Below are 27,512 nucleotides of genomic sequence, written 5' to 3'. Positions count from 1 at the left end.
AAAAATTTCCAGTGATAGAGATTCCACAACCTGCCAAGGCAATTTATTCCAGTGTTTGGTTCATCGTTTTTAACCTGCCCTTATGACAAATCTAGGTTATTTCCTTTAACTATTTCATTTAAATTCCCAGATTGCAGCCACACTGTGTTTATTTCTCATCACACCAGTAAAACAATTCTGTACATAATAATTTTATACATATATAATGCTTGTAACACAGGCGGTGTGCAACACAATTTAAAAGCCGATATGCAAACAACACACATGTATTATTTCATGTTCCATAGTACTCAGCAAGAGTATGTTGCAATTTATAACAGGAAGTGACAGCCTTCTTTAATTTCCTGCATTGAATCTGTACAGAATTCAGGGGGGGCCCAAACTTTCAGATGCAGGGTCACATCACTCGGTCTTCTGGTGGGCCAGAGCGGGTCAATTATAGAAAATAATCGATACATTTTGTACATGACTCTAAAGGTGGAAGAGACTAGTCCTCCCCCAAGAGCTCACCGTTGACGTAGACAAGACAGCAAAGGGTGAAAGTTGGCAAGCGTGGGAGTCATTTAATCTTAGGCGTGTGCACGGTGAGATAGGTAGGAGCTCAGGGAAAAGCAAGCGGGAAGGAAGAGATGGTGGGGAAGTAGAGGGAACTGGCAACGGAGAGGGAAGAGGCGGTGGGGAGTAGCATGGGGCAAAGGGGACAGAGGATGGAGAAGAGTCCCTCTTCCAGGATTAGTGAAAAGAGTGTTTGCACCAGGAGCAATATATCCAGCAAGGCAAGTAGTCCAGTGTTAGACGTTGTATGAAATCCCCCCCAGGCATTTTCAAACCAGAGTTCTGTTCAGCTTAGTGTCCAAAGAGCAAACACGGCCACTCAAGCCCCATTTCCGAGTCTCGCTGGAGCACACCACGTCCAGAACTCGAGACCACACCACGTCCAGAACTCGAGACCACATCACATCCAGAACTCGAGACCACACCACGTCCAGAACTCGAGACCACATCACATCCAGAACTCGAGACCACACCACGTCCAGAACTCGAGACCACATCACATCCAGAACTCGAGACCACTGTCGCTCACCAAAACTGTGTCCTGGAGCAACCACAGACACACCCCCTCCCCTCCGAAGCTCCCAGTGGCTGCATTTTGCCCTTCACAGCCAATGGGAACGGCAAATCGTGGCTGCTCAATGTAAACAAACTCTTGCAGCCTGCCAGCGGATGCCCCTGATGAGCCACATGCCTCCCATGGTTGTAATGCTTCTGGATTCAGTAGGCTGGTCAAAATGTGTCCGTGGACAAGATGTGGCCTGTGGGCCATAGTGTGGGGATTTAGGGTGTCACAGCGTACTAGCTGAGGTGCAGCTTGGCCAGAACAATGGGGCTAACAGGGCTAATTTTACAAAGGGCTCTGTAGAACCTTACAGATTACATGGGGTCAGAAGCTTGGGTTTATATCGTCAAAAAACAAAGCCTCTAGCTGCACGCTGCCCTTAGCACTCGGCTGGGGCTTTTGTTCAGTAACGAATCGAAGGAATTCCCCAGCCCACCCCCAAATGAATTGCCAATCCCTTGTCCCACAGCATTTTGACTTCTTCCTTGGCAGTTTCACATCCCAAATCTTGACCTGGCCTGATCTCAGGCCGCTAGGGCGAGCATGCAGCCCAGGGTGAGATGGTTTCAGGCTTTGCTCTTTTCAGACTCAGATGATTCTCTGGGCATTGGATGAGACGCGACTGTAACTTTTTTGGATTTTGCTGCTGGTTGTGGAGGATGTTCGGAGCTGAGAGCCCAGGTTATCGGGTGGGCTGGCCTGATTTTGATGGGCTTCTCCTGATTTTGAAAAGGCAGTCCCATGTCCTGGAAACTAGGCTTGGAAAGGGCCCTGAAATATATTGCCGGCCGGTGCAATGCATTGCAACCCTGTAGCAAGACATGATGCGGCAGCCCCTACGGATCACAAGAGTTCCTGCTTTCACAGCGCATTGGAGATAGAACGAGCAGTGGAAACGCCAGGAGGCTCCTCCGTCTACCCTACACGATGCCAGGCAGCAATGTAGCATGAGCCCCAGCTGTGGGCAGTGACAGGGAGGGAAGTATGTGGGTGAGAAGTGAAGCTGGCTCAGGGCTCAGTGCAGGGAAAACAGAAATGATACTGGTAGGAAGGGAGAAGTTCTTTGAGGAAATAGAAGCAGCAGTGACATCAGCTGTGGAGATAGGTATCTACTCGCTGATGGACCTGATTGCCAACGGCAGGCACCACAATATCCGATTATAATTTGCCTTTGCAGTAGCACCGAGGGCCTGGGCATGAACAGGGCTCCATTGTGATAAGCACTCCGAGACTGCTAATCACTAGAAGAGCGAGGTGTTACCTTACTAGACTCATCACATATTTTGCTTGTGTGTTGCACCCTCGCCTCTCCCCTTCCTGGCCTGTTATTATGCTCATTGGAGCTGGCCTTTGGTATGTTTGGAGAGAGATTAGCACAATCTGGCCTCCCATTCCTGTTGCTACAATAAAAACAATGAGCAAGAAGCCTTGACACTCAAGTAGCAGGTGTACCTAGAAATGCCTGTTTCCACGGCCAGTTAGCCTATTTTCTTCCACAATTTGATCTGAGGAAGTGGGTCTGGCCCACAAAAGCTCATCACCTAATAAGCCATCTTGTTAGTCTTTAAAGTGCTGCATAGTCCTGTTTTTTGTTTCAGCTAGACTAGACTAACACGGCCACATCTCTATTACTAGTTAGCTAAAAGAACGCACTTCTTCCTTTCAGCCTGATCTAGTCACTCTGCCACCATCCAGGCTGGGCAGAAGACCAGGCTGAGTCACCAGGAGGCCATGTCACTGACACTGTAGAATAGCTGATCTCGCACGTGGGGACAGAATGAGAACACACCTCTCCAAGCAGCAGCTCCACCAAGATTACAGCCCTTCCATATGGCTCCACTGCGTTTTGAGATGCGTCTAGAACAGTGTTTCCCAACTGGTGCTCCACGGAACCCTGGGGTTCTGCGAAGCGAAAGTAGGGGTTCCGCGATGAGCTGGCACTCCCCCAACCCCTCTGAAAGAGAGAGTACCGGCTAGCCGGCTTCTTAAAGAAACAGCACACTTGTTTCCCCTTCCTCCCTGGCGACGCAGAGGCGTAGCGAGGCGGGGGCAAAGAGGAACAGTTGCTCCCAGCCAGCACTCTAGGGGGGTTCTGGACAGGGCTGACCCCACGTGACCCACAATGGGGAGGGAAGCACTTCCCCTCCCCAAAGGAGCCGGCGTGCACTGCCTGAACAGCTGGGGCTGGGGCACCCGGTAACTTAGTTCCGCGGCCTTTCTGTGCGGTGGTGGGGGAGGTCAGGAGACCCGGGTCTGTTCAGCTCTGACTGTGCAGGCAGCGCTCTCTGCCCTGGGTCTCCCCGCACCTTCCCCCCTGCAGGATGGCATCGTGGAAGCAAGTTGCTGGAGTGATACAGCCCCTGCTGTTCAGGCATCGCGCACGTCAGCTGTTTGGGGAGGGGAAGTGCAGTCGCACACTTTCTGGAACTCAGAGGTGCTGCTGGATTGTCAGGTACTGGTCCCAGCTGCCCCTGTCCCCTGCCCAACCCCTCCACGAGTACCCTGTCCCCTGCCCCCACATCACTGTCCCCAGCACCCAGCAGCACCCTGTCCCCAGCCCCCTGCCACCCACCCCAGGACCCTGGGCCTGGCCCCAGCACCTTGCCACTCACCCCAGCACCCAGCAGCACCCTATCCCCAGCCCCAGCACCCTGCCACCCACCCCAGGACCCAGCAGCACCCTATCCCCAGCCCCAGCACCCTGCCACCCACCCCAACATCCAGCACCCTGCCACCCATTCCAGGACCCTGTCCCTGACCCCAGAATCCTGCCACCCAGCAGCACCCTCTCCCCAGCCCCGGCACCCACTAGCACCCTGTTCCCTGCCCCTACCAGCACAGTTGGGACCACATTAGTGAGGCTTGGGGGTTTTGGAGGGGTTTTTTTGCATCTCACTTGTGTGGTCCCAACTGACTTTTCTGTAGGTCAGTGACCCTCGACTCAAAACAGGCTCCCCACCCCTCTCATAAATAAAGACAATGCTAAAACCTTTTGAGTTTGACATAATATTTTATTTCAATATGAAGCCTGGTCAACAAGGCCCCAATTGGGGCCAAACCCCCATCTCATTGTAGCATCCTAACACTCCTGCACCACCTGACCCCAAATCTGAGTCTATCATACACTGGAACCCCCTGTCCTGAGCCTCTGACATCCCCAAACTCCTGCATCCCCACATCCTCAGTCTTCTGCCACAACACTCCTGCACCATCCACACATCACAAATCTGTATCCTGAGCCCGTCATACTCACAGCTTTCTTGCCCTGAGCCCCTCATATATCCAACCCAAACTCCTGCACCCTCACATCCACAAGCCTGTGGCTTCCTCAGCACCCCAACCTTCCACCTGAGCCCAGCACTCCCCAGCCTGGAGCCTCCTTCCTGAGCCAGCATCCCCTTTTCCTGCATCCAAATTCCTTCCCAGAGCTTGCACTTCTCACCCCTTCGCACCCCCAAATCCCTCATTCCCACCCCAGAGCCCGAACCTCCTGTCTCAACCCCGTGAGAACCTATAAGGGCTGGGGACAGCAAGTGATGGAGACGAGGGGAACAGAGAGGATGGGGCCTCAGAAGGGTGGGGTCTTGGGGAAGGAATGTGATTTTCATGCATTGGTGGGTTTCCCTCCCTTTTTGTTTTTTTTTTTGCTTGACAATTCTAGGGGTTCCTTGAAATTCTGAAAAGCTGACAAGTGTTCCATGGCCAAATAAAATTGGGAAACACTGGTCTAGAAGGTGCCCTGACACCAGGATTCGGATGTAGTTGGGGAAATGGATTCAGTCAATTTGGGGTTGTGTAAGTCTGGTGTGAACGTGATTCAGCGTCACGTCACAAGGCCCTCCCCAAGCATCAGGCCCCGCAGCAAGCATTTGGCAGCCCGCAGGACGAAACATGGCCACTCCACCCCTCCCCTCCCACCACCAGCTAGGAGTTTCAAACCAGTTGCCCTCTCCTATTTGCTACTGAACTCCCCTCCCCCCGCGGTCCCATGTGTAGTCCCCTTCCCCCCACCCCGCCGGATCAATGAGCCGGGATGCCCAGCAGGGGGCGCACCGTCCTTGCCCACGCCTGAGTCGCCAAGAAGCAGGGCGAGCCCCGGCGGCGCAGGCGCGGTGATAGAGGCGGACGAATTCGGGGCCGGGCTCCGTTTCCTTTCGCCAGAAACCAGGCCCTGCGAGCTCCCCTCCCGGCTAAGCCCCGAGAGGGAGAGGGAGCGGGGTGGGGGAGAGAGCGAGCCCGCCCCTCACCGCACCGCTTCACTTCGCTTCCCTCCCCCCGGGATCGCGCAGGACCTCCCCGCTCCCTCCGGTCGGTAGTGGGCTGATTCCACCCCCCCCTTCCTCTCCCGTGCCCGCCGCGCTGCTCCCGGCGCGCTCCGAACCCCGGGAGCTGCAGCGTTCCGGGATCGAACGCTCGCCGCGTTCCAAGGAAGCCGGCAGCGTTCGAAATTGGAATCCTCCCGTCGTCCGCTGCTACATTGTTTCCTCTTCCCCACCCCCTCTCCCCGATCCCTCCTGCCCCGCTGCTATCCGAGCACCCCCTCCCCATCCCACCCCTTTGTACCTCTCCCGCTTCCCCTCACCTCCGTCCCCGGCCTAGCAGCGCTCAGGGACCCCTCGCCGCATGGAATACCAGGTAGCTGGTTGAGCCAAACGCTGAGAAGCCGGCTCCTCGACAGGGAAGCGGAGCCGAAGGCAGCTCGGAGCCTGGAGAGAGGTGAGCACCCGAGACCCCCATGCTCTCCTACTTGGGAGGGGGGGATGGGAATGGTTACTATAGGGACGGAGGCTGCATCCTTCCCCTTGCTCTTCTACAGCCCCTCAGGCTGCAACGGGAGGGTTACGCCAGGATCATAGTTTCCCCCAACTTCCATTCCTTTGGTGGGCGTGAAGAACCCTGGGAGCTCTGTCACTCCTTGCTCTGGGAGTGACTAGCTCTGGTTATAGTCCTTGCTGTCTGATTCTGGCCCAGCTATACAGCCATCTGGGGCTTCGCAGAAGGCGAGAAGCCCTGGTGGGCCGGGGAGAGGGGGGGGTCCCTGGGCCATGTCCTCAGGGATGATGTACCAGCTGGGGCTCCCATACTCCGTTTGTCACCGGTTGTCAAATGGGGAGACCAGCAGAAAAATGACTTTTCACATTACGTTAAGTCTTTGGAGGCTTCAGTCACCCTCGGGTTTGGACTAGGCCTGTGATCTCTATACCCCCTCCCGTCCCAATACAATTGCCTTGCGTCCCATAGCCATGGTGGGTTTGACCAGGTGTGTTCGGCAGGGATAAGCTCTGTCCATCGTTTCTTACCCCAGTCCTTGGGGGTTGGGAGTCTCGTTGGTGGGGTGACCGGTTTACTCCTCCCTCCCAAACAAATGCAAGTTTCCTCTGCAGCCTGAGGTGGCTTCTGACTGCCTGGGCGGGAAAGGGGAGGTTTGCTGGCTAAAACCTTGGCTCTCCATGGCTGCCCATCCCTGTCTGTAGCTTCTCAGGGTGACAATCCGGGCTGGCGCTCTCTTTGCAGCCATTCTGATGGTGCATGGGAGGACAGCAGCTGAAACAATGGAGGCTCTTTCATCCTGCGCCGCTCATTTCTTCCTTCCCTGCTGAGCCTGGGAGCCCAGAGAACGGGGTGCCTATGCAGAGCTCATTTGAACCCCAGGTTCATGTGGTCGGGGCTGCCGGTGGGGATCCGGGCCCCTAGGCTGCTCTGAGTCGTCTGGGCCCTGGAACTCCTGGCTCTGTTGAAGTACGTGTTGGCATAGCATGCCTGGGACGCTGCTGCTGTCACCTAACGTGCCTGGCGTTGTAGACAGAGCGGTGCTACAGCGCTCGCTGGTCTTAGCTATTGACATCCACATTGTAGAAAACAACAAAGCTACTGAATGGGGAGAGGGTGGATCTCTCCCTCCCCTCCTTCCCCCCCAAGAAGTGAGTCATATTACTGCAAACTGAGCAGTCCAGCTCTAGGACAAGCAGCAGGTCTGTGTTCCTGCCCTTGCTGCCAGTGCAGAGCCATTCCCCTTCTAGCGGCCATTACTGTGTGTCACCCGAATGGGCAGCTGTGCTGCCTTTGTTGGTGCTCCGGGTGTAGCTTTCCTGAGATATGAGTTGTGATGAGATTTCATTAAAAAAAAAAAAAAATCTAGTGTTTCGCCTGCTTTGGGGGGGAGTGGGATGTAGACTTGACTGAGGTATTTAGGGTTAAGAAGGGGCCGGGGTAAACTTTACCATCACCTTACAAAACGGGTTGAAGGGGCTCTCCGAGTGACGGCCAAGGGGCTTTAGATCAGGCAAAAAGAACGGTTTCTCCACGCAGTGTAGCTTGCCAGTGGCATTGGAGGCTGTCGGTCGGCAGTCAAAAAGCCCAGTGGTGTGGTAGGGCTGAAAACCAGGCTGGATAGTTGCCTGACTGCTGTCCTGTTACTATGCAAGGTTCCCAATGAGAAGCGATCACATTTCATGCTCCATGGTATAAGCTAGTTACTTCAGGAATCGGGAAGAAATTGTTCCTTGCTCCACACACATCCCCAGTTGTGTGTCAAGCCTAGCTCTCCAGGAGCATATTGTATGCAGCAGCTAGGACACCAGACTCAATGGGAGCAGTGTTTAGATTCAGTGTGTTCTTCTTGTCACATTTTTCCATCATTAATTCTGTGTGTCAAAGGCTTATCTCTTGGCTCATTCAAATTTATGTTGGGATGGAGCGTTGGTGCAGGGATTTTTGACCCCCCCCCTCCCCAGTGTAGGGTTACGTGTTTTGGGTTAATACCTTTGGTATTCCCTGGGCATCTCGCATTCGGATCTATATGAGTGGATCCTTCCACTTGTGCAGATCCCCACTCGGGACAGGAATCAGGGACCCTGCAGTAGTCAGCAGGACCCCACCCATCGACGGGTCTGTCCATGCAGCTCCGATTACAGGATCACAACCTCAGGTTCTATGGCATTCACAGGCTTTGAACCAGCAGGCCACCTATCTGGAAGTGGTCACAACTCTCAAGTGTGGGATGGGATTGTGGGATAAGAATGGCCAGACTGGATCAGACCAAAGGTCCATCTAGCCCAGTATCTTGTCTGCTGACAGTGGCCAATACCAGCTGCCCAAGAATGGGTGAACGCAACAAGTAATCATCACGTGATCCCTCTCCTGTCATCCATTTCCAGACAAACAGAGGCTAGGGACACCATTCTTACCCATCCTGGCTAATAGCCAGGGCTCGACAATCTATGTAATCTACTCGCCTGTGGTGAGTAGATTACACCCCGGAAGAGCCGGGTTCGGGTGATCTGCGCATGCGCGGCTTGCCGAGGCTCGGCAAGCCCTGCTAATAGCCATTGATGAACCTAACCTCCATGAATTTATCTAGCTCTTTTTTGAACCCTGTTAAAGTTCTAGCCTTCACCGCATCCTCTGGCAAGGAGTTCCACAGATTGACAGTGCGCTGCGTGAAGAAAAACTTCCTTTTGTTGGTTTTAAACCTGCTACAAAAGGAAGTTTTTCTTTTTGATGAAAAAGCTAATTGAATTTAATTAAGATCAGTTTTGTTGTTGGCTGTGTTACCTCCTCAACTGAAAAAAAACAACCCCAACTCCTTGATCTATAAAATTGTTGAGCAGCTGAAGGAGAGAGAAAGGAAGAGGTGGTGTGAGCCCAGCTCCAAGGGGCAGGTGCCCTACTGTCAAATTGCTCACTGCTGCCCCCTTTTTTTAGATTAAACATCAAGTAGCTGTATTTGAATCAGAGGGGAGGGACTTGCTTCTGTTCCTGACAGTTGATTGGCCAGTCTTGAGATAGAAAGGACAAAGGATGCTGTCCCATGGGATTGTGGGATAGCATTAGCAGACTCTCAGGACCTGAGTCTTCCAGGGCCTGGGATCAAACTGAATCCACCCTGCAAAATGATGGTGTATAGAGGAGGCTTACCCTCAGGCTCAAACCCTCCACCCTTTCAAGGTCCTGGAGGCTGGGCCCAAATCAGACAGAATTGTGGGTAGATCGAAGGGGGGTTGGGCTTGACCCTGAGTCTGAGCAGGGGCTTACTTTGCAGTGTAGATGTACCCTAAACAGCCACAGGTTAAATGGGATCCCACCCCTACAGAAGCAATGGAAACTGGGCGTGTTGGTGGTTTGCCCTGGGGAAGCTCGCTATTCACCTACCAAGCAGGCACAGTGATGCCTTCAATTGCCGAGGCCGCAAAGCCAGCGGGTGACTTGGAGAGAGCTGCACCCGCTTGCCCCAGGGCGGAATTGGGCTCCGCACGTGAATCGTGTTCATTTCGGGGGGCGTGTGTCCCTGTCCAGCCACTGCCAATGTACGTTTTGTGTCTGCACTGCGGTTGGCTGTGTTCGGGTTCAGCTCCGCCAACCTGGGGGCACTAGCAGAGCAGGGTCTGGCTACAGCTTGCCACCACTGGCTAATGACTGTAGCAGTTTGCCTGGAATCAGTCGGAGCAGGTGTAGGTGGCTCCAACTCCAGCGGGTGCCTGTCTCTACTAGTGCCTCGATGGTTCCCACCGCTTGTGCAGTGCCACTGAAAGCTTGAACAGAAAATGGAACTTACACACAGCGGACACAGTAGATTCTTTACTGACCTGTGTCAGCTGTCAGGAGTATGGTCCCTCTTTGGCCGGCTGACTCGCTCTCCTAGCTCAGGGGGCCTGGTTACTGGTAAGTGTTAAGCTGGGAATAAAAGAAAATTTAAACGAAAAACCTCCTTGGCACCTGATGGGTTGACTAATTGTACCAAACAAAGAGCCATCTCTGTCTCTCATGTGCTGCAGATCCGGATAGTGTTTGGCAGCCCTAGGTCGTGTCTGAGCTGCAGCTCTCAGCCGGAGCTGGGTGAATTCAAGGTGCAGTTTTGGTTCAGTTTCCTGGCTTTCGTAGCGTTGTGCTTTTTGGAAAGTTCTAAACCTCAAGATTGGTCTGCGCCTCAGCATTTGTGCATCCATTTAACGGAACTGCTAATGAATTTACGTTAAACCAATGACACCTGAGCTCTTTGATTTTTAAGACCGTGCACGCTAAGGATGAACCCAATGAGCTGAGAACATGATGCCCACCTACAAATACCTGGGGTGGTACAGGGGGTAGCTTAGGGAAATGTGTGAAAAACATGAGTATGCAAGTGCAGTTTATTCCAGTGTGCGTCGAAGGTAAAGTGCAAAATCCCAGACAGTACCTGGAGGACATAAAATCGAGTTTGACGGTTTCAGGTCCTCTACTTGCCCCGAGTGCAGATTTTTGTGGTTTTACAAGGACATTTTTAAAAAATCCTTTCTTCTCACCCTAGTTGTGTTGACAGGCCCTCACAAACGGACTCAACGGGAGAGAAGCAGTGAAACTGACTATCTACCCTAAGTGCTGTTTAGTGCACACTGCCAACCCATTGACAAGCTAAAAGAAAAACATATTTTTCACTCTGAGCTTTCAGTTATGGTAATTGTAGGTGGGGTTTTTTTTACAGTGGTAGATACAATCTTTCAGAGCGGATGTGATTCCTTGGGTGGTTGCTTCTAAGAGTCAAGTCTCTCTTTAAGAGAGAGGAAACTTAGGTTGTCTTATTAGGAAGAGTTTCTGATGCTGAAGTCGGCTGGCTTCAGGGGTAGACAAACCCCATGGTCCCTGAGAAGGAGGCTGTGTTATCTTGATAGTGAGGTGGGCCTCACCATCATTTCCCACAGCAGTTACATTTTTGGGCCAAAGAAAAAGTCTCTCCCTCAGGAAGAATCTTCCCAGGGTGAGATGATACAGTGTGGTCTGCCTGTCACACTCAGGAAGACGGTGCTAGTGCATCTGCTGCTGCTCCTCGCTGTGCCCAGCAGCAGTCTGAAACACACAGAACTCAGGTCAGTTTTACCCCTTGCTAGTTAGAACCTTCTGAGAAGTGGTGAAAGTGACATGCGGGTCAGTTTCTCGGTGCTGATTCTCTGGGAAAACTGATGCGCGGCAGCAGAGGCAGATCCTGGAACAATTAGTGGTGTGGAAGCAGGGAAGTCGACAGCATTGCCGGGCCCCTGGGGGAGGGGGGGTGGCAGAGGAGGCTGGCACAGTGCTCCCAGAAGGGGCAGGGCCTGGAGGTAGCTAGCCCGCAATGCCACCCCCGTGGGGCCGCACCCCCCCACACCCAACTCTCAGCAGCGTCTGGTGTGTACTGTCTGTGGTTGCTGCAGACCGCTGTGGAAGAACTCCGGTTCACAGCAGCCAAGCGACAGAGCAGCAAATAACCCTGCTTTCAGAGTGCCAGGGGCTGTAGCCTAAGGGTGAGAGGGAGACGGCTCTTCTCTCCCTCTGGCTCGGTTAAGGGTCCCTCCCCACGCCTTGGCACCGGCGCCTGTTTCAGTCTATTTTATCCACAGCCAGAGCGGTGCCTGGACAGCCCCTGAGTAGGAGTCCCCTGCGCCTTCCTTCCTCCTGGCAGCTGGGAGCGAGCAATGGTCCCGGAGGGCAGTGTTTTGCAGCCCGGGCAGGACTGCGGCCTGGGAGTGTTTGGCTAACCGATCTCCCTTCGCCGATCCACGCCAGGCGTTTGTCGGTGGCACTGGGAGGGCACAGGACACTTCAGCGCAGACTCTCTGTAAGGGTAGGACCGGCGGTGGCAGCACGCAGCCTGTTCCAGCCAGCGGGGGTAGCTCGTAGATCTGTGGGGTCCAACCAGCCGCTCTAGTGGCTGCGTCTGTAGCGAACTAGCCACACTCAACCGGCCAGATAGCCCCATGTGGCTAGCGTGGTGGACACCGCGGGTGTAGATCGTTCCCCAGGATTTGCCCAGCTTTTGTTTGGGTGAGTGGACAAAGCTTCCAATGAAATCCTCTGGCAGCCGCGCCCCCTTTCCCCACCCTCCCCCCGTGGAAGAAACTGGCACTTTGTCCTGCCCTGGGGTCACGAAACCAGCGCCAGTCAAAGCGGGGGCCCGGATTCAGCAAAGGCTGCCCCGTTCCTGGCTGGAGCCGGTTCCCCTGTGGCTGCGGCAGAGGTGTGAATTGGGGCTGGCATGTGAATGGGCCCTTCCCCACCCGGGCGGTGGGGCTGGTGGTTGCCCGCCTCCCGGTGCCATCTCGGCCGTGGCAGGATTTCCCCTTGCGGCAGGCGCCCTGCTCCTCTTGGTTCCCATCCCCCTCTCCCCTGTCCTGTGTCTCTCTGCTCCTTTGCGCCTCCTCTGTTATGTAACCAAAGATGCTGCCCTGCTTCTGCTCTGGGCTTGTAAGTTTCCCTCCCCCACCCCGCCTCTCCCCTCTCACCTTTAACAGTCATAAATAATGCAGGCGTGTTGAGTGGCTGCTGGCTAGGCCCTGTGCTGCAGAGACTCCGCACTGCATGGAGGCCCAACGCTACAGCCCCAGCTCCAGTGGGCAGGTTGATGCTTTCAGGAGCTGCTGACGGGGCCTCACCGGGGCAGCCTGCATGCAGGGGCAGCCCCCGGAGTTCTACCAGCTGGACCGTCCTCAAGGGGTAATCGTGGCCGGCTGTGATTGTGATGCCTAGGTAGCGGACTGCCCCCCGGGGAGATTCTGCCGCTCTGAGTAGCGTAGCTCTGAAACGGGAGGTGAGGGAGAGGCTGTGGTGGGTTACAGGTCCCCTCTCGGGCTGTCGTGCCGGCAGGGCGCCCCAGTTCGGTCGGTTCCAATCTGCAGAGACTGAGCAGCGTGGCACAAGGAGAGCCCACTGGTTCTAGCTTGGTGCCAATGGGCGTCTGGTGGCAGGCAGTGCAGCTCCTGGAGCACTGGGGTCCCCTGATCCTGACAGGCCACGTCCCTCGAGAAGCCTGCCGCGGCCCCCCATGCGCTGGTAGGGCACCCATGGCCGGCCGGCCCCGGTAGAACACCAAACAGCAGTCGAATCGTAGGGGATGTAGACATCGGTCCTTGCGTCGGAGGGAAGTGGTTCCACCTCGCTGTGTGGGTGCAGGTAGCAAATGTGCTTTAGGCCGCAGCTGCTACCTGGGAGTAGCTGAGGATCTAGTGAGACACGGGTTGCAAGTGACTCTCTCGGGCTCTGATATAAATTCAGTCCCCTCTGCTATCCCCCGTCCCGTGTGATCGCTGGCTTGTCCAGATGTGTGCATGGTGGGGCTGATTTGGCCCCAAGTTCGGCATGCTGCTGCAGGGGCATCTAAGCTGCAAGCCAGGGCCAAATTCCCCTAGCACGGGAGCAGCGGAGAACTGATGTAAGCCGCTCTCTGCTGCCCTAGCATTGTGGATGCTCCCGCTGCACTAAGGGCTGAAACGCAATCCTCAAGCAACTCGCGGGAGCCTGGGGGACTCGTTGGGGCCCCCCAGCAGTCCCATATCAAGAGGGCAGAAAGGTGGCTAGAGGCCAGCAAAGGCTCGTATTGTCTGCATGAACGTCAGATGGTTATAAACAGGGACTGGGCAGCGGGAGCTGGGAAAAGTCTGGAAATGTAGACAAGGCTGCCGCTAACGCTGGAGCTAAAAGTGCAGGTCGTGGGGGCAATATCAGATCCTCGAGAAGGCGGGTGCGGGGGGAGCTGGCTCGGGAACGTGCAAAATAAATTTCTCGTGGCATCTGCTCCCTACGTCTCCAATTCGGGTGTGACTGTTCTGTGGAGCATGCGGGGGTCCGAGCCGTGCTGGTCTCCCGCTGTGGGCCTCCTCCTCTGTTACCCACGCAATCCACTGCCCCAGGGGTGCTCTTTATGCTGGGGTCAGTGGGAGGAGAATCGGGCCCCCAAATACTACAGAGCACTGGCAGCGGAGTTTAGACTTTAGACTTGTTTGGTTTAAAATGGGGGAGAAGAGGAGAGCTGTAAAATCGAGCCTGGCAGGAAGTCTTCATGCCTCTCGACATATTAATGAAAACAACATAAATAACCGTGGTGCCTGTGTTGTTGAAAGTTCTCAAGACTGTTAAGCTTTTAGAACTCGGTGAGTGTTTCGCTCTGCCCGCTTGTTTGCTTTTCCCAAGGGTTGGACAATACATAAGAATGCCTCGCCGTGGTCTAGCACTTTTAGTCGGCTGCTTTCAGAGCCCTTGGAAAAGGAGGTTAGTATAATTATTTTACAGGTGAGGAAACTGAGGCCCTGAGCAGGAAAGCAACTTGCCCGCGATTGCTGGCCCACGCTGTCAGTTTTGCCCTTGTTGATAGTCCGGTTCTCAGCTCTGCGGTGTTTGCGTTGCGAGCTCTGCAGGGGACAAAGCTCAAAGCTTTGGCCTGGATTTGAGGGGAAAGTGATTGGGACAGTGAGTGAAAACTGGGAAGTAAAACTGACATGGCCTTGATCTTTCTCCAAGCCACCGCAAGCAGTTAACCAAGGATGAAAAGTTAAAGCTAAAATATTCCATCTTAATAATGTTGGGCTGTGGCGCAGAATTAGTAGGGAGGATTAGTTTTACAAGTATTTATTATCTTTATATTTCTGTTATGGTTGGGCCCTTCTTGTGTCGGTTGCTGCACGGATACACAGTGAGAGATTGTGCCTTTCCCACTGATCATGACAAAACAAAGGATGGACCAGGAAACCTACACAGAGAGGGGAAGAGATTTGCCCAGTGTCCGGGCAGCAAGGCCATGGCAGAAGCCGGCATAAGAGCCAGGTGTCCTGAGTTCTAGTCCCATGCTCTGCCCATTTGATCATGCTGCCTGCTGCCTTTTTTTTTGGTCTTGACAGTGTCTGGTTTTGGTTTTGTCTGATGGATCCTCTTTCCTAATGTGTCCATAGAGACACCAATATAATTGGGGGTGGTTGTATTTTTGAAGGGTGTTTTCCCTCCTGCTACCTGTTCCGTCACTGGTAGCTGTTTTCACTCCCGCCACCTCCCCTTTCCCTGTGTGCTCTCCTTTATGTCCAAATGACTGCCCTGTGTGATTGAGTCCCTGCTCGCCTAGCTGTGGAAACTGACAAGGATTCCTCATGTCCGGTCAGTTTCAAGTTGCTCCTGGTCTGTGGGCTGGTGATTCTATAGGGTTCTCCCACATAGCGGGAGAGGGATAGCTCAGTGGTTTGAGCATTGGCCTGCTAAACCCAGGGTTATGAGTTCAATCCTTGAGGGGGCCATTTAGGGATCTGGGGCAAATCTGTCAGGGATGGTGCTTGGTCCTGCCATGAGGGCAGGGGACTGGACTCAATGACCTCTCAAGGTCCCTTCCAGGTCTATGAGGTAGGTATATCTCCATCTCCATATACACACATATATATACATATATGGAGATATACCTATGAGTGGGCTTTAAACACAGTGAGAGGGTGCAGAGCTGAGGGATTCCCCTCCCAAAGCTGTCCTTGGGCTGGCAGCATCCCACAAGGGCACCCGCATCTTGAAGAGCAGCTAGTTTGGTTCTGCAGTGCTGATGGGAATCGCCTGTTTCCTTTTGCTCTCAGAGGGCCTGATCCAGTGCCCGCTGAGATCAGTGGGGGGGGGTCTTTCTGTGAACTGGCCTGAGCTTGGACCCGTCCTGCAGGCCAGAGAATCCCTGCTAGCTGGTACGGATGCTGGATCCGCTAGAGAGGCTGCTGGGATACGAGGTGAGTTGAAGTTCAGTTTGGAAGTGGCTCCCCAGATGTGCTGTGGCTACTTAGGCCCAACTGGTCAGAGCAGACAGCAAAGGGGCCAAGGAGAATCCCAGGTGTGCACCACTGTCTTCATCATCCTCTGGAGGGAATCCCCCTTTTCGTGGAGCTAGATCCTCTCCCCATGTTAAGGATGGAGCTAGCTTCCCACTCTCAACCTGACTCTTCCACCCCCCCCCCCTCACCACCACCCTGGAGATGTCTTGCCTCTCTTTCAAACCCACTTACGGTGTCCATGTCACGTCTGGCCTCCTGCCTAGCTGTCTCGTACCAGCAAAGAACCTGAACGGGCTATGGAGACCAAGTTCCCCTCCACAGCTCGGAGAGACGGGCAGGGGACGGTTCTGTAGGGCGAGGTTTGCTCTGCCAGTCTCCGCGCTGCACCTGTTCTTGGACTTTGCCCTCCAGGGCCGTCAACCCTTCACTAGCAGGGAATCCGTTCCCAGGGAGTAGTAGGGACCGTTTTGAGGCTGCTGAAGTGCCCGGCAGATAATGCATTTGCTCTGCTGAAGCGTGAATTGCTTCCCCACACACAGCCACAACAGGTTTATGGCAGGACTGTTCCCTCCGGGATCCAACTGCCCGTCATGTTCTCCCTGGGTGGGTGAGAGAGAGCAGCTGGCGCTGTCTTTGGCACAGCAACGTGCCAAGATGAAAGGTCGATAACTTCCTCTTCATGCTGTGATTGTATCCCGGCTTCCTTCTGCAGCAGGGCCTTGTGGGTTGCATTCGCCTCCTCTGCATCCAGCGTCCAGGGCAGAGGAATTTCCAACATGAGCACAGGCAGAATCCACAGCTCCCAAGTCTCCCACATAGGCAGGCCCAAAAATAGCAGGGCCAGATATGTGGGGAGAATTTTTGTCGAAAGCCGACGCTGAACCACACAGGGCAGGAACGGATGAGCCTGTTGTGTTGTGTTTGGTTGCTTGCTTGCTTGCAATTTTAACTTCTGGGGAAGTGGCTCTCAAAGCTTCAGTGCAGGGTAAAATCTGATTTACTGGGAAAAAACTGCAGATTCTCATGGGGATTTGGTGGGGAGGGTGACTAACCGTGTGCTGGGGAGTGGCACTACCCCATTAGCAACAGGGGAATTCAGAGCCATGGCTGCAGGGTCTATCCGGGCCATATGCCTTGTAGAGCAGTGATGGAACTAAACTAGATTCTCTTTTTCCTCTCTGATCCTTTAGCCGGCAAACTCTGTCTGTGCTCCACTGTCTTGGGGAGGTTTAATTGCCTAAGAGGGGGCTAATGGTTGGTTGATCTTTCCATTTAATGCTTCCCAAAGCTGCAGCCTTTTCTGATCTTGGAGTTAAATTTGCCGTTTCCCCTTTTGTCCCCCCCCCCCCCCCGAAATTCGGTGCTGCGGGGTTGAAAATGGAATGGCTCAGTCAGGGTTTGAGCCAAGCTGCAGCCTGCAAATAAATCTAGAGAGGAAAGCGCAGTTATAAAACGTGGAAAGGAAAAGCGACCGTCTGCAAACAGGGCTTGTAAGCTAAATGGAGTCCTGTCTGGGGCAGCGGCTTGGAGGGAGATGTTGGCAGAAAATAAAGCTGCTGCAGCCAGTCAGTAGGTGGCGCTCTTTCCGTTGGCAGTACAGAAGCCGTTCCCAAGCGGCATGTCAGGGGGCGCCGTGTAGCGAGAGACCCCCATCTTAGAGATGGGCTGGAGAGCCATGTTCTGCCCATCATGGCTGTATGTCTGCAGCAAAACCCTCCCAAAATTCCCAGGGTGGCCAGGTTCAGTGCCCAGGTCCCCGGGCGTGGGTCCCTGCCACAGGGCTAAAAGTGGGTGTTCCCGCTGGGAATCCCTGGCAGCAGGGGAGGAGCGCCCAGGTCGCATTCCCATCTGAGCATGTCCGCACTGGCTCTAGTAGCCCCATGGCACAAGCCTGTTTCCATAGGCCCGGACTCTGAGATTCACAGCCCTGGGGTTAGAACAGTGGTCCCCAATGCGGTGCCCGCCGGGGCATTTATGTGCGCCCACTGAAACATCTGGGCTGGCCCCGCCCCCGGCGCGCCACACATGCATGGTGCTGGGCGCGTGGTGCATGGGCGGCCCCTGCCCCGGGCATGCGGCACATGCGCGGTGCCAGCCCCATGCACAGGGCCCGTGTGTGGCCCCTGCCCCGGGCGTGCAGCACATGCACGGTGCCAGCTCCAAGTGCAGGGCGTGTGGGCGGCCCCTGCCCTGGGTGTGCAGCACATGCGTGGTGCCAGGCGCAGGGTGCGTGGGTGGCCCTGTCCCTGGGCATGCGGCGCATGCATGGACCCGCCCCCGGATGCCGGGTGCGTGAGCGGTCCGCCCCCGGATGCCCGGCAGCCACGAAAGGTTGGGGACCACTGGGTTAGAACAGAACCACAGCCACGCTGGGTCGTCCCAACTGTCCTCGGGAGGTGTGTGTGTGGGGGGGGATACTCAAAGTCCCTTCGGTTCTTTTCTAAGAAAATGGGTCATTCAGTTCCTGCCTAAAATCCCCCTTTGCTGGACCCTGTGTTCCTCCCTTCTCCTGAACTGTTCGCTCGGGCTATGTCTACACTACAGAGTATTTTCGGAAAACCAGCCATTTTTCTGAAAAACCTTCAATTACATCCACACTGCAATCGTGTTCTTTCGAAAAAGAATGGAAAGAACAGAGGGGTGTTTCCAACAGTGGTAATCCCCGTTCTACGAGGAAGACCGCCTTTCCAAAAGAGCTCTTTCAGAAAAAGGCTTGTGTGGACTGGGAAAAGAGTTTTCTTTTGAAAGAAGAGGCCTCCAGGAAAAAGCACAGACACCCTGGTGGCCACTCCGTCCATAGTAATCACAGCTTACATGCGAGGGAGCGTCCAATCAGTGTGGACGCTCTCTTTCGAAAAAGCAGATCGCTTTTTCGATGCGATTTGGCAGTGTGGACGCGCTCTTTCGGAAGGAGTATTTTCGGAAGATCTCTTCCGGAAAAGCTTCTTCCGAGAGAAGCCTGAAGTCTCGACTTAGCCTCTGTGTCGCTGTGTCCTTATAAACGGCATCCATCCTCCGTCGGAAATTCAGTGTGGCTGACGCGATCCAAAGCGTGAAGCCCTTCGGGAGCCGAGCACTGTGACGAGCACGTGCGGTGAAGGTTATGATGTGGTAAAGCAGCTTGATCCGAGCAAATAACTCCTAATGAAGGGCTTATTCAGGACATTTTGCCGCCTTCTCTGCTCGCAGAATCTCAATGAGCAGATGAGGATTTTTCTCACATGTGTTAGAAAAGATTCCAAATGTGCAGTGAATGTCTCTGAGTCTCTGGCTTGTGGAGTTTAGTTCTGGACCACTCGTGGAGTTCGGATAATCCGACTTCTGCTGTAAATGCAGGACAGAACATGGTTTTTATAATTGCCTCTCAGCTTTACGTTCACTTTCTTCACGCATTTTTGCCGGTAAAACTGAAAGGGGAATGCTGGCCCAACTGCAGTAAATTAGCATACAAAAGACTAGAAGACTGCAGAAACTTTCTCGAGACACACCCGTGTTCCTTACAAATACCTCGGACATTAGTGGGGAGCAAACTCAGAGCCCAAGCCAAAGAGTAATTCCTGGTATGAATAAAAAAACAGGGGTTACAGTTCTTCCAGCAGCCGCTCTATTAGATGGTACTTACCTAGCTCTAAAAGTGATGATCTGCACCCTTCAGTAAGGAGGTGCTGTGCTTGAGGTGGATAAAAAATTTGATAAATTATTTAAGTGATTTTTTTTTTTTAAAATGTGGGGTTTTTTCCACTGAAATCTATTTTTTATTTAAATCACATTTTTAAATACATCTTCCTCAGTCTTTCTTTCTACTTTACAGTCTTAATGGCTGATGTGGCTGTTTTGTATGCTAACGGTGAGGGGGGATTTTTGGTTTTACATAGGTTTTTCTTTCTGTTATGAAGTTTCACACTTTACTTGCTCAGTGTGCAAGTGGAAAAGGCCCCATTAACTGCCTTGGTGTGAAAAACATATCCATGAAAGCACAGCCTTGAGAAGCAAATAGCCTGGACTATGTGTGTCATCGAGATCCTCTTCGGATACACTGAGCCTTCCACAAACCAAAGAAGGCGCAGGGCTTTGAGCAGGCTGTGCTTCTTCCTGAGGATTGCAGACCGAAGTCCGAGAGGGACTCTTGTTCCTACGTGTTGTAGACAGTGTTATTTTCAAAAGCACGTCGGTATCTAAACACCAGTGGAACGTCCTAACGTCAGGGTCCTGGCTTTTTTATATATTCACAGACTGAAATTTTCAAAGTCCCCAGTAACGGTGCCAACTTTTTGTTTTGAAAATGACAGATTTTCTGGGCCTGTGAGATGCTTTTAACACACACACAATTGTAGCCCCTAATGCTGCCAGTGTGTATTGTACGTGCTTGATTTTTAAGCACCCGTGTACTCCCACTGAAATCGGTGAGACAATTCATGTGATTAAATGCTGAAGCGTTCGCAAAATCAGGGCCTTCGTGATCCAGACTTTGTTGGGAAGACCCAGGTTCTGTACCTCACTGTCCCACAAACAGACTGACTCGGATTCATAGAGATTAAGGCCAGCAGGGCCTTTAGATCCAGTCTGATCTGCTATATAACACACACACGCCAGGGAATTACCCCTGAACGGAGCCCAGTAATTTGTGTTGGGCTAAACCATCTCTTCCAATAAAGCGTGCTGTCCAGATTCGGAGACATAGAACACTAGAGCTGGGAGAGATCTGTAGAGGTCATCAAGTTCAGTCCCCTGCCCTCACGGCAGGATCAAGCACCGTCTATCTCATCCCTGGTACATATCTATCCAACCTGCTCTTAAAGATCTCCAGTGATAGAGATTCCACAACCTCCCTGGGCAATTTTTTCCAGTGCTTAACCCCCCTGACAGGCAGAGTGTTTTTCCTAATGTCCAACCTAAACCTTCCTTGCTGCAGTTTAAGCCCATTGCTTCTTGTTCTATCCTCAGAGGCCAAGGAGAACAAGTTTTCTCCCTCCTCCTTGTAACACCCCTTTAGATACTTAATATCTAGAGCTGGAGAATCCACTGGTCCCTTGATCAGACTGTTCCAATGGTTAATCATGCTCCCTGTTCAGAAGCTGGGTCTGAACCCCTTAGTCCCCTCTACACCGCAAGTGAAGGTGTGATAGTAGTACAAGTGAGCATGGGTAAGTACTCTGTTTCTAGTCAATGCTGCCACATCTTCTCCGTTGTTGTCACCATTGCTAGATAGATGAAAGGCACATTCGCACTGGCTATCGGTGCTACAGTCGCACCTTCACTTGCAATGCAGACGTCCTCTCAGTCTGTCTGCGCCTCGGTTTCTCCCATCCTTGGAAGGAGGCAAACGCACTAGCCTGCCGCACAGGGTGTCTGAGGATGAATATGTCGAGAGAAATTCTGTTATTCTGGGCTCATGTTGGTAACCTCGGTATGCTGCTCCTGTAAGATTCAATTGCGGTACCTAACGGGAGTGGCATTAAGTATATAAATAAAGCGTGTACAAACGAATCCGTTGATAAACTAGCCGTATAATACATTGTGGTAGCGCAGACTTTCAGATTGGCTTTGCAAGGCTTTGGCCTGGCACAGATCAATGATTTAAAAAATAAATAAATAAATAAATAAACCTCACGCAAGTTTAAATTTGTCTCCACTCTGTAGGGGGTTCTCTGATGGCTGAAAGCTCCAGGGCCTCAGCGTACTAGGCGCTGTCCAGACCCTACCGCAGGGAGCTTACAGTCTGAATAGACGAGACAGACGAAGAACGGGAGAAGGGGAGGAGGGTTATAGCTATGATGAGGCAAGTCACTTACTCCCTCTGCCGAGGGATGTGTCAGAGCAGGAAATAAAGCCAGATCTCCCCAGTAGGGATGGTAAATTTAAATTAATGGGCTAATCGAATAGTCGATGCCATTTGCATTGACTGTTTGATTAGTCGATAGGGTGCCTCTGCCTTTGAAGTGTTGCAACAACCCTGGGGCTGTTGCGACACTTCAAAGGCGAAAGTGCTGTGGAGAGCATGGGGTCAGTGGGGGACTCAACCAGTCCCCTGCTGGCCCTGTGCTCCCTGCGGCATTTCAAAGCGGCAGTTCCTTGTGGAGCCAGGAGCCAGCTGGGGACTCCCCAGCTGGCTCCGGGCTGCATGTGGCGTTTCAAAGCGGCAGCGCTGTGTGGAGCTCAGGGTCTGGCTCCAGGTTCCACACAGCACTGCTGCTTTCAAGCACCCCTTCTGTCCTGCTTGCTGCCTCTAGCAAGGGGGGGAAGCAACTAGTCCACTAGCGTGATGACTATCCAATGAGCTTCTGCTTATTGGAGAGTCGACGAGTCGCTTATATCCCTAGTCTTGCGCCCGCAAAAGGACGCAGTACTGGGTTTTCCAATGCAAACATTTTTACTCTTTCCTTGTTGCCCTCCCCTTGCTGTATAGGGGGAGTGTTAGGCAGGAGCCTGGATGATCTCTTTTACACAGTGCTCCGAGGTCTTACCAATCACAGGGTATGAGGAGAGGCTGAGGGAGTTGGGTCTGTTTAGTCTGCAGAAAAGAGGAGTGAGGGAGGATTTGATAGCAGCCTTCAACTTCCTGAAGGGAGGTTCCAAAGAGGATGGAGAGAGGCTGTGCTCAGTAGTGACGGATGGTAGAACACGGAGCAATGGGCTCAAGTTGCAGTGGGGGAGGTCTAGGTTGGATATTAGGAAAAACTATTTCACTAGGAGGAGGGTGGAGCACTGGGATGGGTTACCTAGGGAGGGGGTGGACTCTCCATCCCTAGAGGTTTTTACGTCTCGGCTTGACAAAGCCCTGGCTGGGTGATTTAGTTGGGATTGGCCCTGCCTAGAGCAGGGGGCTGGACTTGACCTCCTAAGGTCTCTTCCAGTTCTATGGTTCTGTGATTGTAAGTCTGTGGTTCTCATCTGGTGGTCCATGGACCATTGACTTTTTCAGTGGTCCACGGGAACATTGTCCAAAGTCACACGGTGTGAGGCTGTTTTACACCGTGTCCAGAAGCACGCGGCGCATCATCCATAGCCTCACCTAGGATGCAACCGCGTTGTGTTGCCAGTAACTTCCGTCTGAGGCTCTGAGCATCAGTGTAGCTGCCGCCGTCGTGCTGAGCAGTTGCTGTGGCGTTCGCCCTGTGCTACATGTGCTGGAGGTGGTCCACGAAAATTTTTTGATTGGCCTGGTGGTCCATGGACAGAAACGAGTTGAGAACCTCTGTTCTAAGTGCAGGTTTAAGTCTTCAGAAAGCATTACCCCCGGCAGCACAGCGCCCCCTAGTGCTCCAGTTTCTGTACCTGCTCAGAAGGCAGGGCCCTGCCTATTACATCATCAAAAGCCGGCCAGCAGCACTTGTGTCTCTGAGACTGTTGAGCTCGGAGCTTCGGCAGAAGGGCTGGGGGATGCTGCTCCAATTTTAATCAAGCTGGTAATCCAACCGCTTGGCCCTCCATGTCCCTGTCTCTCCCTTTACCTTCCCCTCCCCCCAAAAAACCCTATTCTGCATCAATTATCTGTGTCCTAGCAGCAGCTAGAAACAGCTGCTGCCCTGTGGATCGCAGTGAGTGGGCTGGGAAGAGAGTCTGCTTTGGGCGGAAGGGATGTCAGAAAATAGCGGAGTCAATTAGATTAGATCCAGTAGTTGAAAGCAGTCAGAATCTCGGGGGATCTGGGCGGATTGTGTTCCTTCCAGCTATCCTAGCTGCTCTCTGGGCTCTGGTCTGCAGCCATCAGAGAGGCAGGCGTGGGGGAAGGGAGGGGAATACAGACCATTGGTGTGTGCTAGAAAGGCAGGCGGGTCCCGCAGCTGGTGCTGCAGTATGAGTCGGAAAGTCTGCCCCGCAGCGAAACGGGCCTGCAAACCAGCGTCGGCCAGGCCGGGTGCCTCATTGCAATGTAGACGTACCCGAAGAGGTGAGTGAAAATTGCCAGACCTGCTCCCTGTTCAGATCTTACGCTCGGCAGGCAAAGTGTTGGCAGTAATTTAGCTCTTAGATTTGCATGCTGCTTCCCTGTTTGTGGCGTGAGCCCAGGGCCGCAGGGAGGGTGAGGGCACACCTGTGTCTGGAGCAGAGCGAATGGTGACAGGCAACCTCCCAGTACCAGATTTCTGTCATTAACGGAGGTGGCTTTTTTTTCTTATTGTCTTCTCCGTTGCAACAACCACCAGGACATGAAACGCAAAACCCCTACGTGGTGGTGAATTAGGCTTCCAAGCTAGAACACCCGCACAAAAGTGAAAGTCCTCGTAGCCACATGGGTTGGGCCCAGCGCGCACATGTTCAATCACGAGCTTTTCAGGCGGGATCGAGCCTGGCCGGGCTGAGCTCCGTTGAAGTCTGTGTTTAAATCCCATTAACCCACAATGCCGAGTGCGTTTGACATGTTCATCTTGGATGTATTAGGTGCCGGGCCATTTTCCACGGTGATTTTTGAGAGCCTCGTTTCTTGGGTAAGCCAACGGGAGACAGGATCGGATTTCCATCTAATATATATCGAAGAGAGTGAAGCTGTCTGGTTGTCTAGGAACTCCTGAACAGTCAGAGCTAGGACCACCAAATTCAGTGCGCAGCTTCCTCGTGTTGTCGCTTAGAGCAAGGTGCGGGTTTGGCTGTGGCAGGAAAATGGGGTGTGCCTAGAATGGGATTGCTTCTGAGAAAATTGTACAAAAAAGAGATGAATCGCCAGGCAGGTGAAAGGGGTTGACTGGGGCGGGGGCAGTCTGGGATTCCTCCAGCTTCCCACCCCCCCCAGGCACCCTATAGGAAGGTCGGAGGGGACCTCAGCCATCCCCCCCTCCCCCTCCCGATTCATACAGGAACATTGCTGGCTGTTCACCTTTATCCGGGAGTGAGGTTTGCTGCATTCCTTACTCTGGTGAGGGAGCACAGAGGGCAGATGAACCTGGACACATCTCAGCCAGGGAACATGCACCCCTCCCTCGGCCGTGCCTGCTGACGTAGTCTCCTCCTCTTGCGGTAACCTGCATGCTGAACCCCTCATCGCCAACCTCACCCCAGAGCCGTGATTTACATAAAGCTTGGACATATGTCCACGGTGCGTGTACAGGGTCCACTGTCAGCGGGCGGCCCTGCTCACTCCCTCAGGTGCCTCGGCCAAGACTTTGACCGAGACATCGTTTGTAGGGCCCAGCCCTGGGTCAGGGTGGGGCAAACAGATAAGGGGTTAACACACACACACAGGTCAAGAGGCCAACGTCATAAGGCACAGCCCTGGGTCAGGGCAACAAATGGCTACCCCCGGCGGTGCAGCAGAACGCAGTCCATTCAAGTCCTGGCCAGGCAGGAGTCGGATCTTCTCCCTTGCAGAGAGCCGACAAGTGCAAGGGTTTTACTCCCACTGGGGGAACCTGCCACCCCACTGATCCCTCCACCGTGTCCTGGCCCAGGGCCTTAATGCTGGCCGCCCTGCGGGGATCTGGGCTGTTACATGCCGGCTCGGTCTAGGGGTCAGTGGGGTTCCAGGCCATGACACGCTGCTCACCTAACCTCCATCTCCTTAGCAGTTCCAGGGCCGCCCACCAAAGGGTTTTAGAGCGCTCTTCCTCCTCTGGGTCAGTGACGTGTTACAACATAGAATCACAGAACACTAGAACTGGCAGGGACCTCGCAAGGTCATTGAGTCCAGTCCCTGCCCTCATGGCAGGACCCAGCACCACCTAGACCATCCCTGACAGGTGCCTGTTTAACCTGCTCGTAAATATCTCCAGCGATGGAGATTCCACAACCTCCCTAGGCAATTTATTCCAGTGTTTAACCACCCTGACAGGTAGGAAGTTTTTCCTAATGTCCAACCTACACCTCCCTTGCTGTAGTTTAAGCCTGTTGCTGCTTGTCCTATCCTCAGAGGCCACGGAGAACAATTTTTCTCCCTCCTCCTTATGACACCCTTTTAGATACTTTAAAACTGCGATCCTGTCTGCTCTTAGTCTTCTCCTTTCCAAACTAAAGAGGCCCAATTCTTTCAGTTTTTTTTCCCTTCATAGCTCATGTTCTCTAGACCTTTAATCATTCTTGTTGCTCTTCTCTGGACCTTCTCCAATTTCTCCACATCTTTCTTGAAATGTGGTGCCCAGAACTGGACACAATCCTCCGACTGAGGCCTAATCAGTGCAGAGTAGAGCGGAACATGTTCATTTTATGTTCCAAAAAACAACACTGGGTAAATCTTCTAGTAGATTTATAATTCATAACTTTTTTTAAAGGCCAGAAGGGGCCATTAGCTCATCTAGTCTGATCTAAAACATGCCGTCGCATTTCACCCTATTTCTCCGTATTCAGCCCAGTGGCTTGTGTTGGACCTGTCACGCAGAAAGGCACCCATCTTGACCTGAAGACATTGCCGCGAGAGAATCCACCCTGTCCCTTGGGAGTCGGTTCCGCTAGCTAATTGCTCTGCCGTCTTTCCAGCTCAGACTTCAGGCCCCGGCTGCTCAGTCCTTCCAGAAACCAAAAACCAGATTGAGAGGTTTTATCAACTACCCGATAGGAGCTACTTTTGTTCCTGGTGGACAAATGGTTCTTTGTCGTGGGGCTGGGTGGTTTGCCGAGCCCTGGGAGTTTGTGTTGGAGCAGCAGCCAGTGATTTGGATGTAAAAGGTTAACTGGTAAGTCTCCCCCTTAACAAGTGAGGCTAACGGGTCCTGAGTAACCGATAGTGGCTGGAGCAGCTCTCTGCCTGTCCCGGCCAGGGGCTGCTCCAGCCCCAGGGGGCCGGCCAGAGCAGCCTAAGCTTTATCGCTCTGAGCCCGCATTTCTGTTACATTATTAACCTTATTTTACATCCCTACTGGGGGCCTAGTTCTATGCTGTGTAGGGATGTGAAGGACTAGTCGACTATCCGATAAGCCAGTGGTCCCCAACGTTTTGGGGCTGCCGGGCACCCGAGGGCGGGGCTGCCGGGCCCCCGGGGGCACAAGAATGGCTTGGGCTGGCCCTGGTCACTCAGTGGGTGCACATAAATGCCCCAGCGGGCGCCATGGCACCAGCAGGCACCGCGTTGGGGACCACTGCGATAAGGAAATGCTTATCGCACAGTCGACACATTAGTCGACTAGTTGCTCCCCCCCCACTTGCCATTCTTATGAGGTCGTGTCTTTACTATCAAAGAGACAGCGGGGGGGGGGGAATGGGGGGTACTTCAAAGCAGCAGCGCCAAGTCGAGCCCGGGGCCAGACCCTGGGCTTCACATGACACTGCTGCTTTGAAACACCACGTGCAACCCAGGGTCAGCTGGGGACTCCCCTGCTGACTCTGGGCTCCATGCGGTGCTGCCCCTTTGAAACGCCGCAGGGGCCAGCGGGGGACTGCTTGAGTCCCCCGCTGGCCCCGTGCTCCCTGCAGCGCTTCCGACTTCAAAGTGTAGCAACAGCCCTGGGACTGTTGCTACACTTCAAAGGCGGAGGTGCCCTTATCGAATGGTTGATGCAAATGGCATTGACTATTCCATTATCCCATTAATCTAAATTTAACATCCCGAATTCTGTGTAAGTTCTTGTGTTCTGTGAACTGTTGTGCTGTTTGGGAGGCTGTTAGAAGTATGTAAAGTGAGGTGACATGGGGGGAGGGATAGCTCAGTGGTTTGAGCATTAACCTGCTAAACCCAAGGTTGTGAGTTCAATCCTTAAGGGGGCCATTTAGGGATCTGGGGCAAATCTGTCAGGGATGGTACTTGGTCCTGCCGTTAGGGTAGGGGACTGAACTCCATGACCCTTCAAGGTCCCTTCCAGTTCTATGAGATAGATATCTATCACATTCTATTCTGTTCAGTGCTTTGTGTGTGTTTTTTAAAAAAAAAAAGGGCCAGTACTCCAGGGGAAAAGTTGTTGAGCTCTGACTGGAGGTGCTGGTACTACATACCAGGCAGTACCATCACAAAA

At 53.3% G+C, this 27,512-nt stretch overlaps 2 protein-coding genes across 4 annotated transcripts in view; both read left to right on the top strand.

The window, feature by feature from the left end:
* Positions 1 to 3,248, top strand: part of LOC102455397 (cytochrome P450 1A5-like) — a 68,220-nt gene extending 64,972 nt beyond the window's left edge. The window contains exon 7 of the mRNA XM_075897425.1: positions 2,784 to 3,248. Within this exon, the coding sequence (XP_075753540.1) occupies positions 2,784 to 2,793 (10 nt within the window). The 3' untranslated portion in view covers positions 2,794 to 3,248. The remainder of the gene's footprint in view (positions 1 to 2,783) is intronic.
* A 1,923-nt stretch (positions 3,249 to 5,171) lies between these two features.
* Positions 5,172 to 27,512, top strand: part of CSK (C-terminal Src kinase) — a 63,755-nt gene continuing 41,414 nt past the window's right edge. The window contains exon 1 of one of the 3 annotated variants that reach the window (XM_075897427.1): positions 5,172 to 5,833. Coding sequence is in view for 1 of the 3 variants with exons in the window: in XM_075897426.1 (XP_075753541.1) it covers positions 12,515 to 12,562 (48 nt within the window). In the remaining 2 variants the exon portion in view is untranslated. Of the gene's footprint in view, positions 5,834 to 8,591; positions 10,960 to 11,250; positions 12,563 to 27,512 lie in introns of those variants that run through there. The other 2 variants (XM_075897428.1, XM_075897426.1) reach the window with 2 other exon arrangements.

This window comes from Pelodiscus sinensis, chromosome 14 (genome assembly GCF_049634645.1).
Source record: "Pelodiscus sinensis isolate JC-2024 chromosome 14, ASM4963464v1, whole genome shotgun sequence".
NCBI lineage: Eukaryota > Metazoa > Chordata > Testudines > Trionychidae > Pelodiscus > Pelodiscus sinensis.
This window is presented reverse-complemented; position numbering and strand designations above follow the sequence as displayed.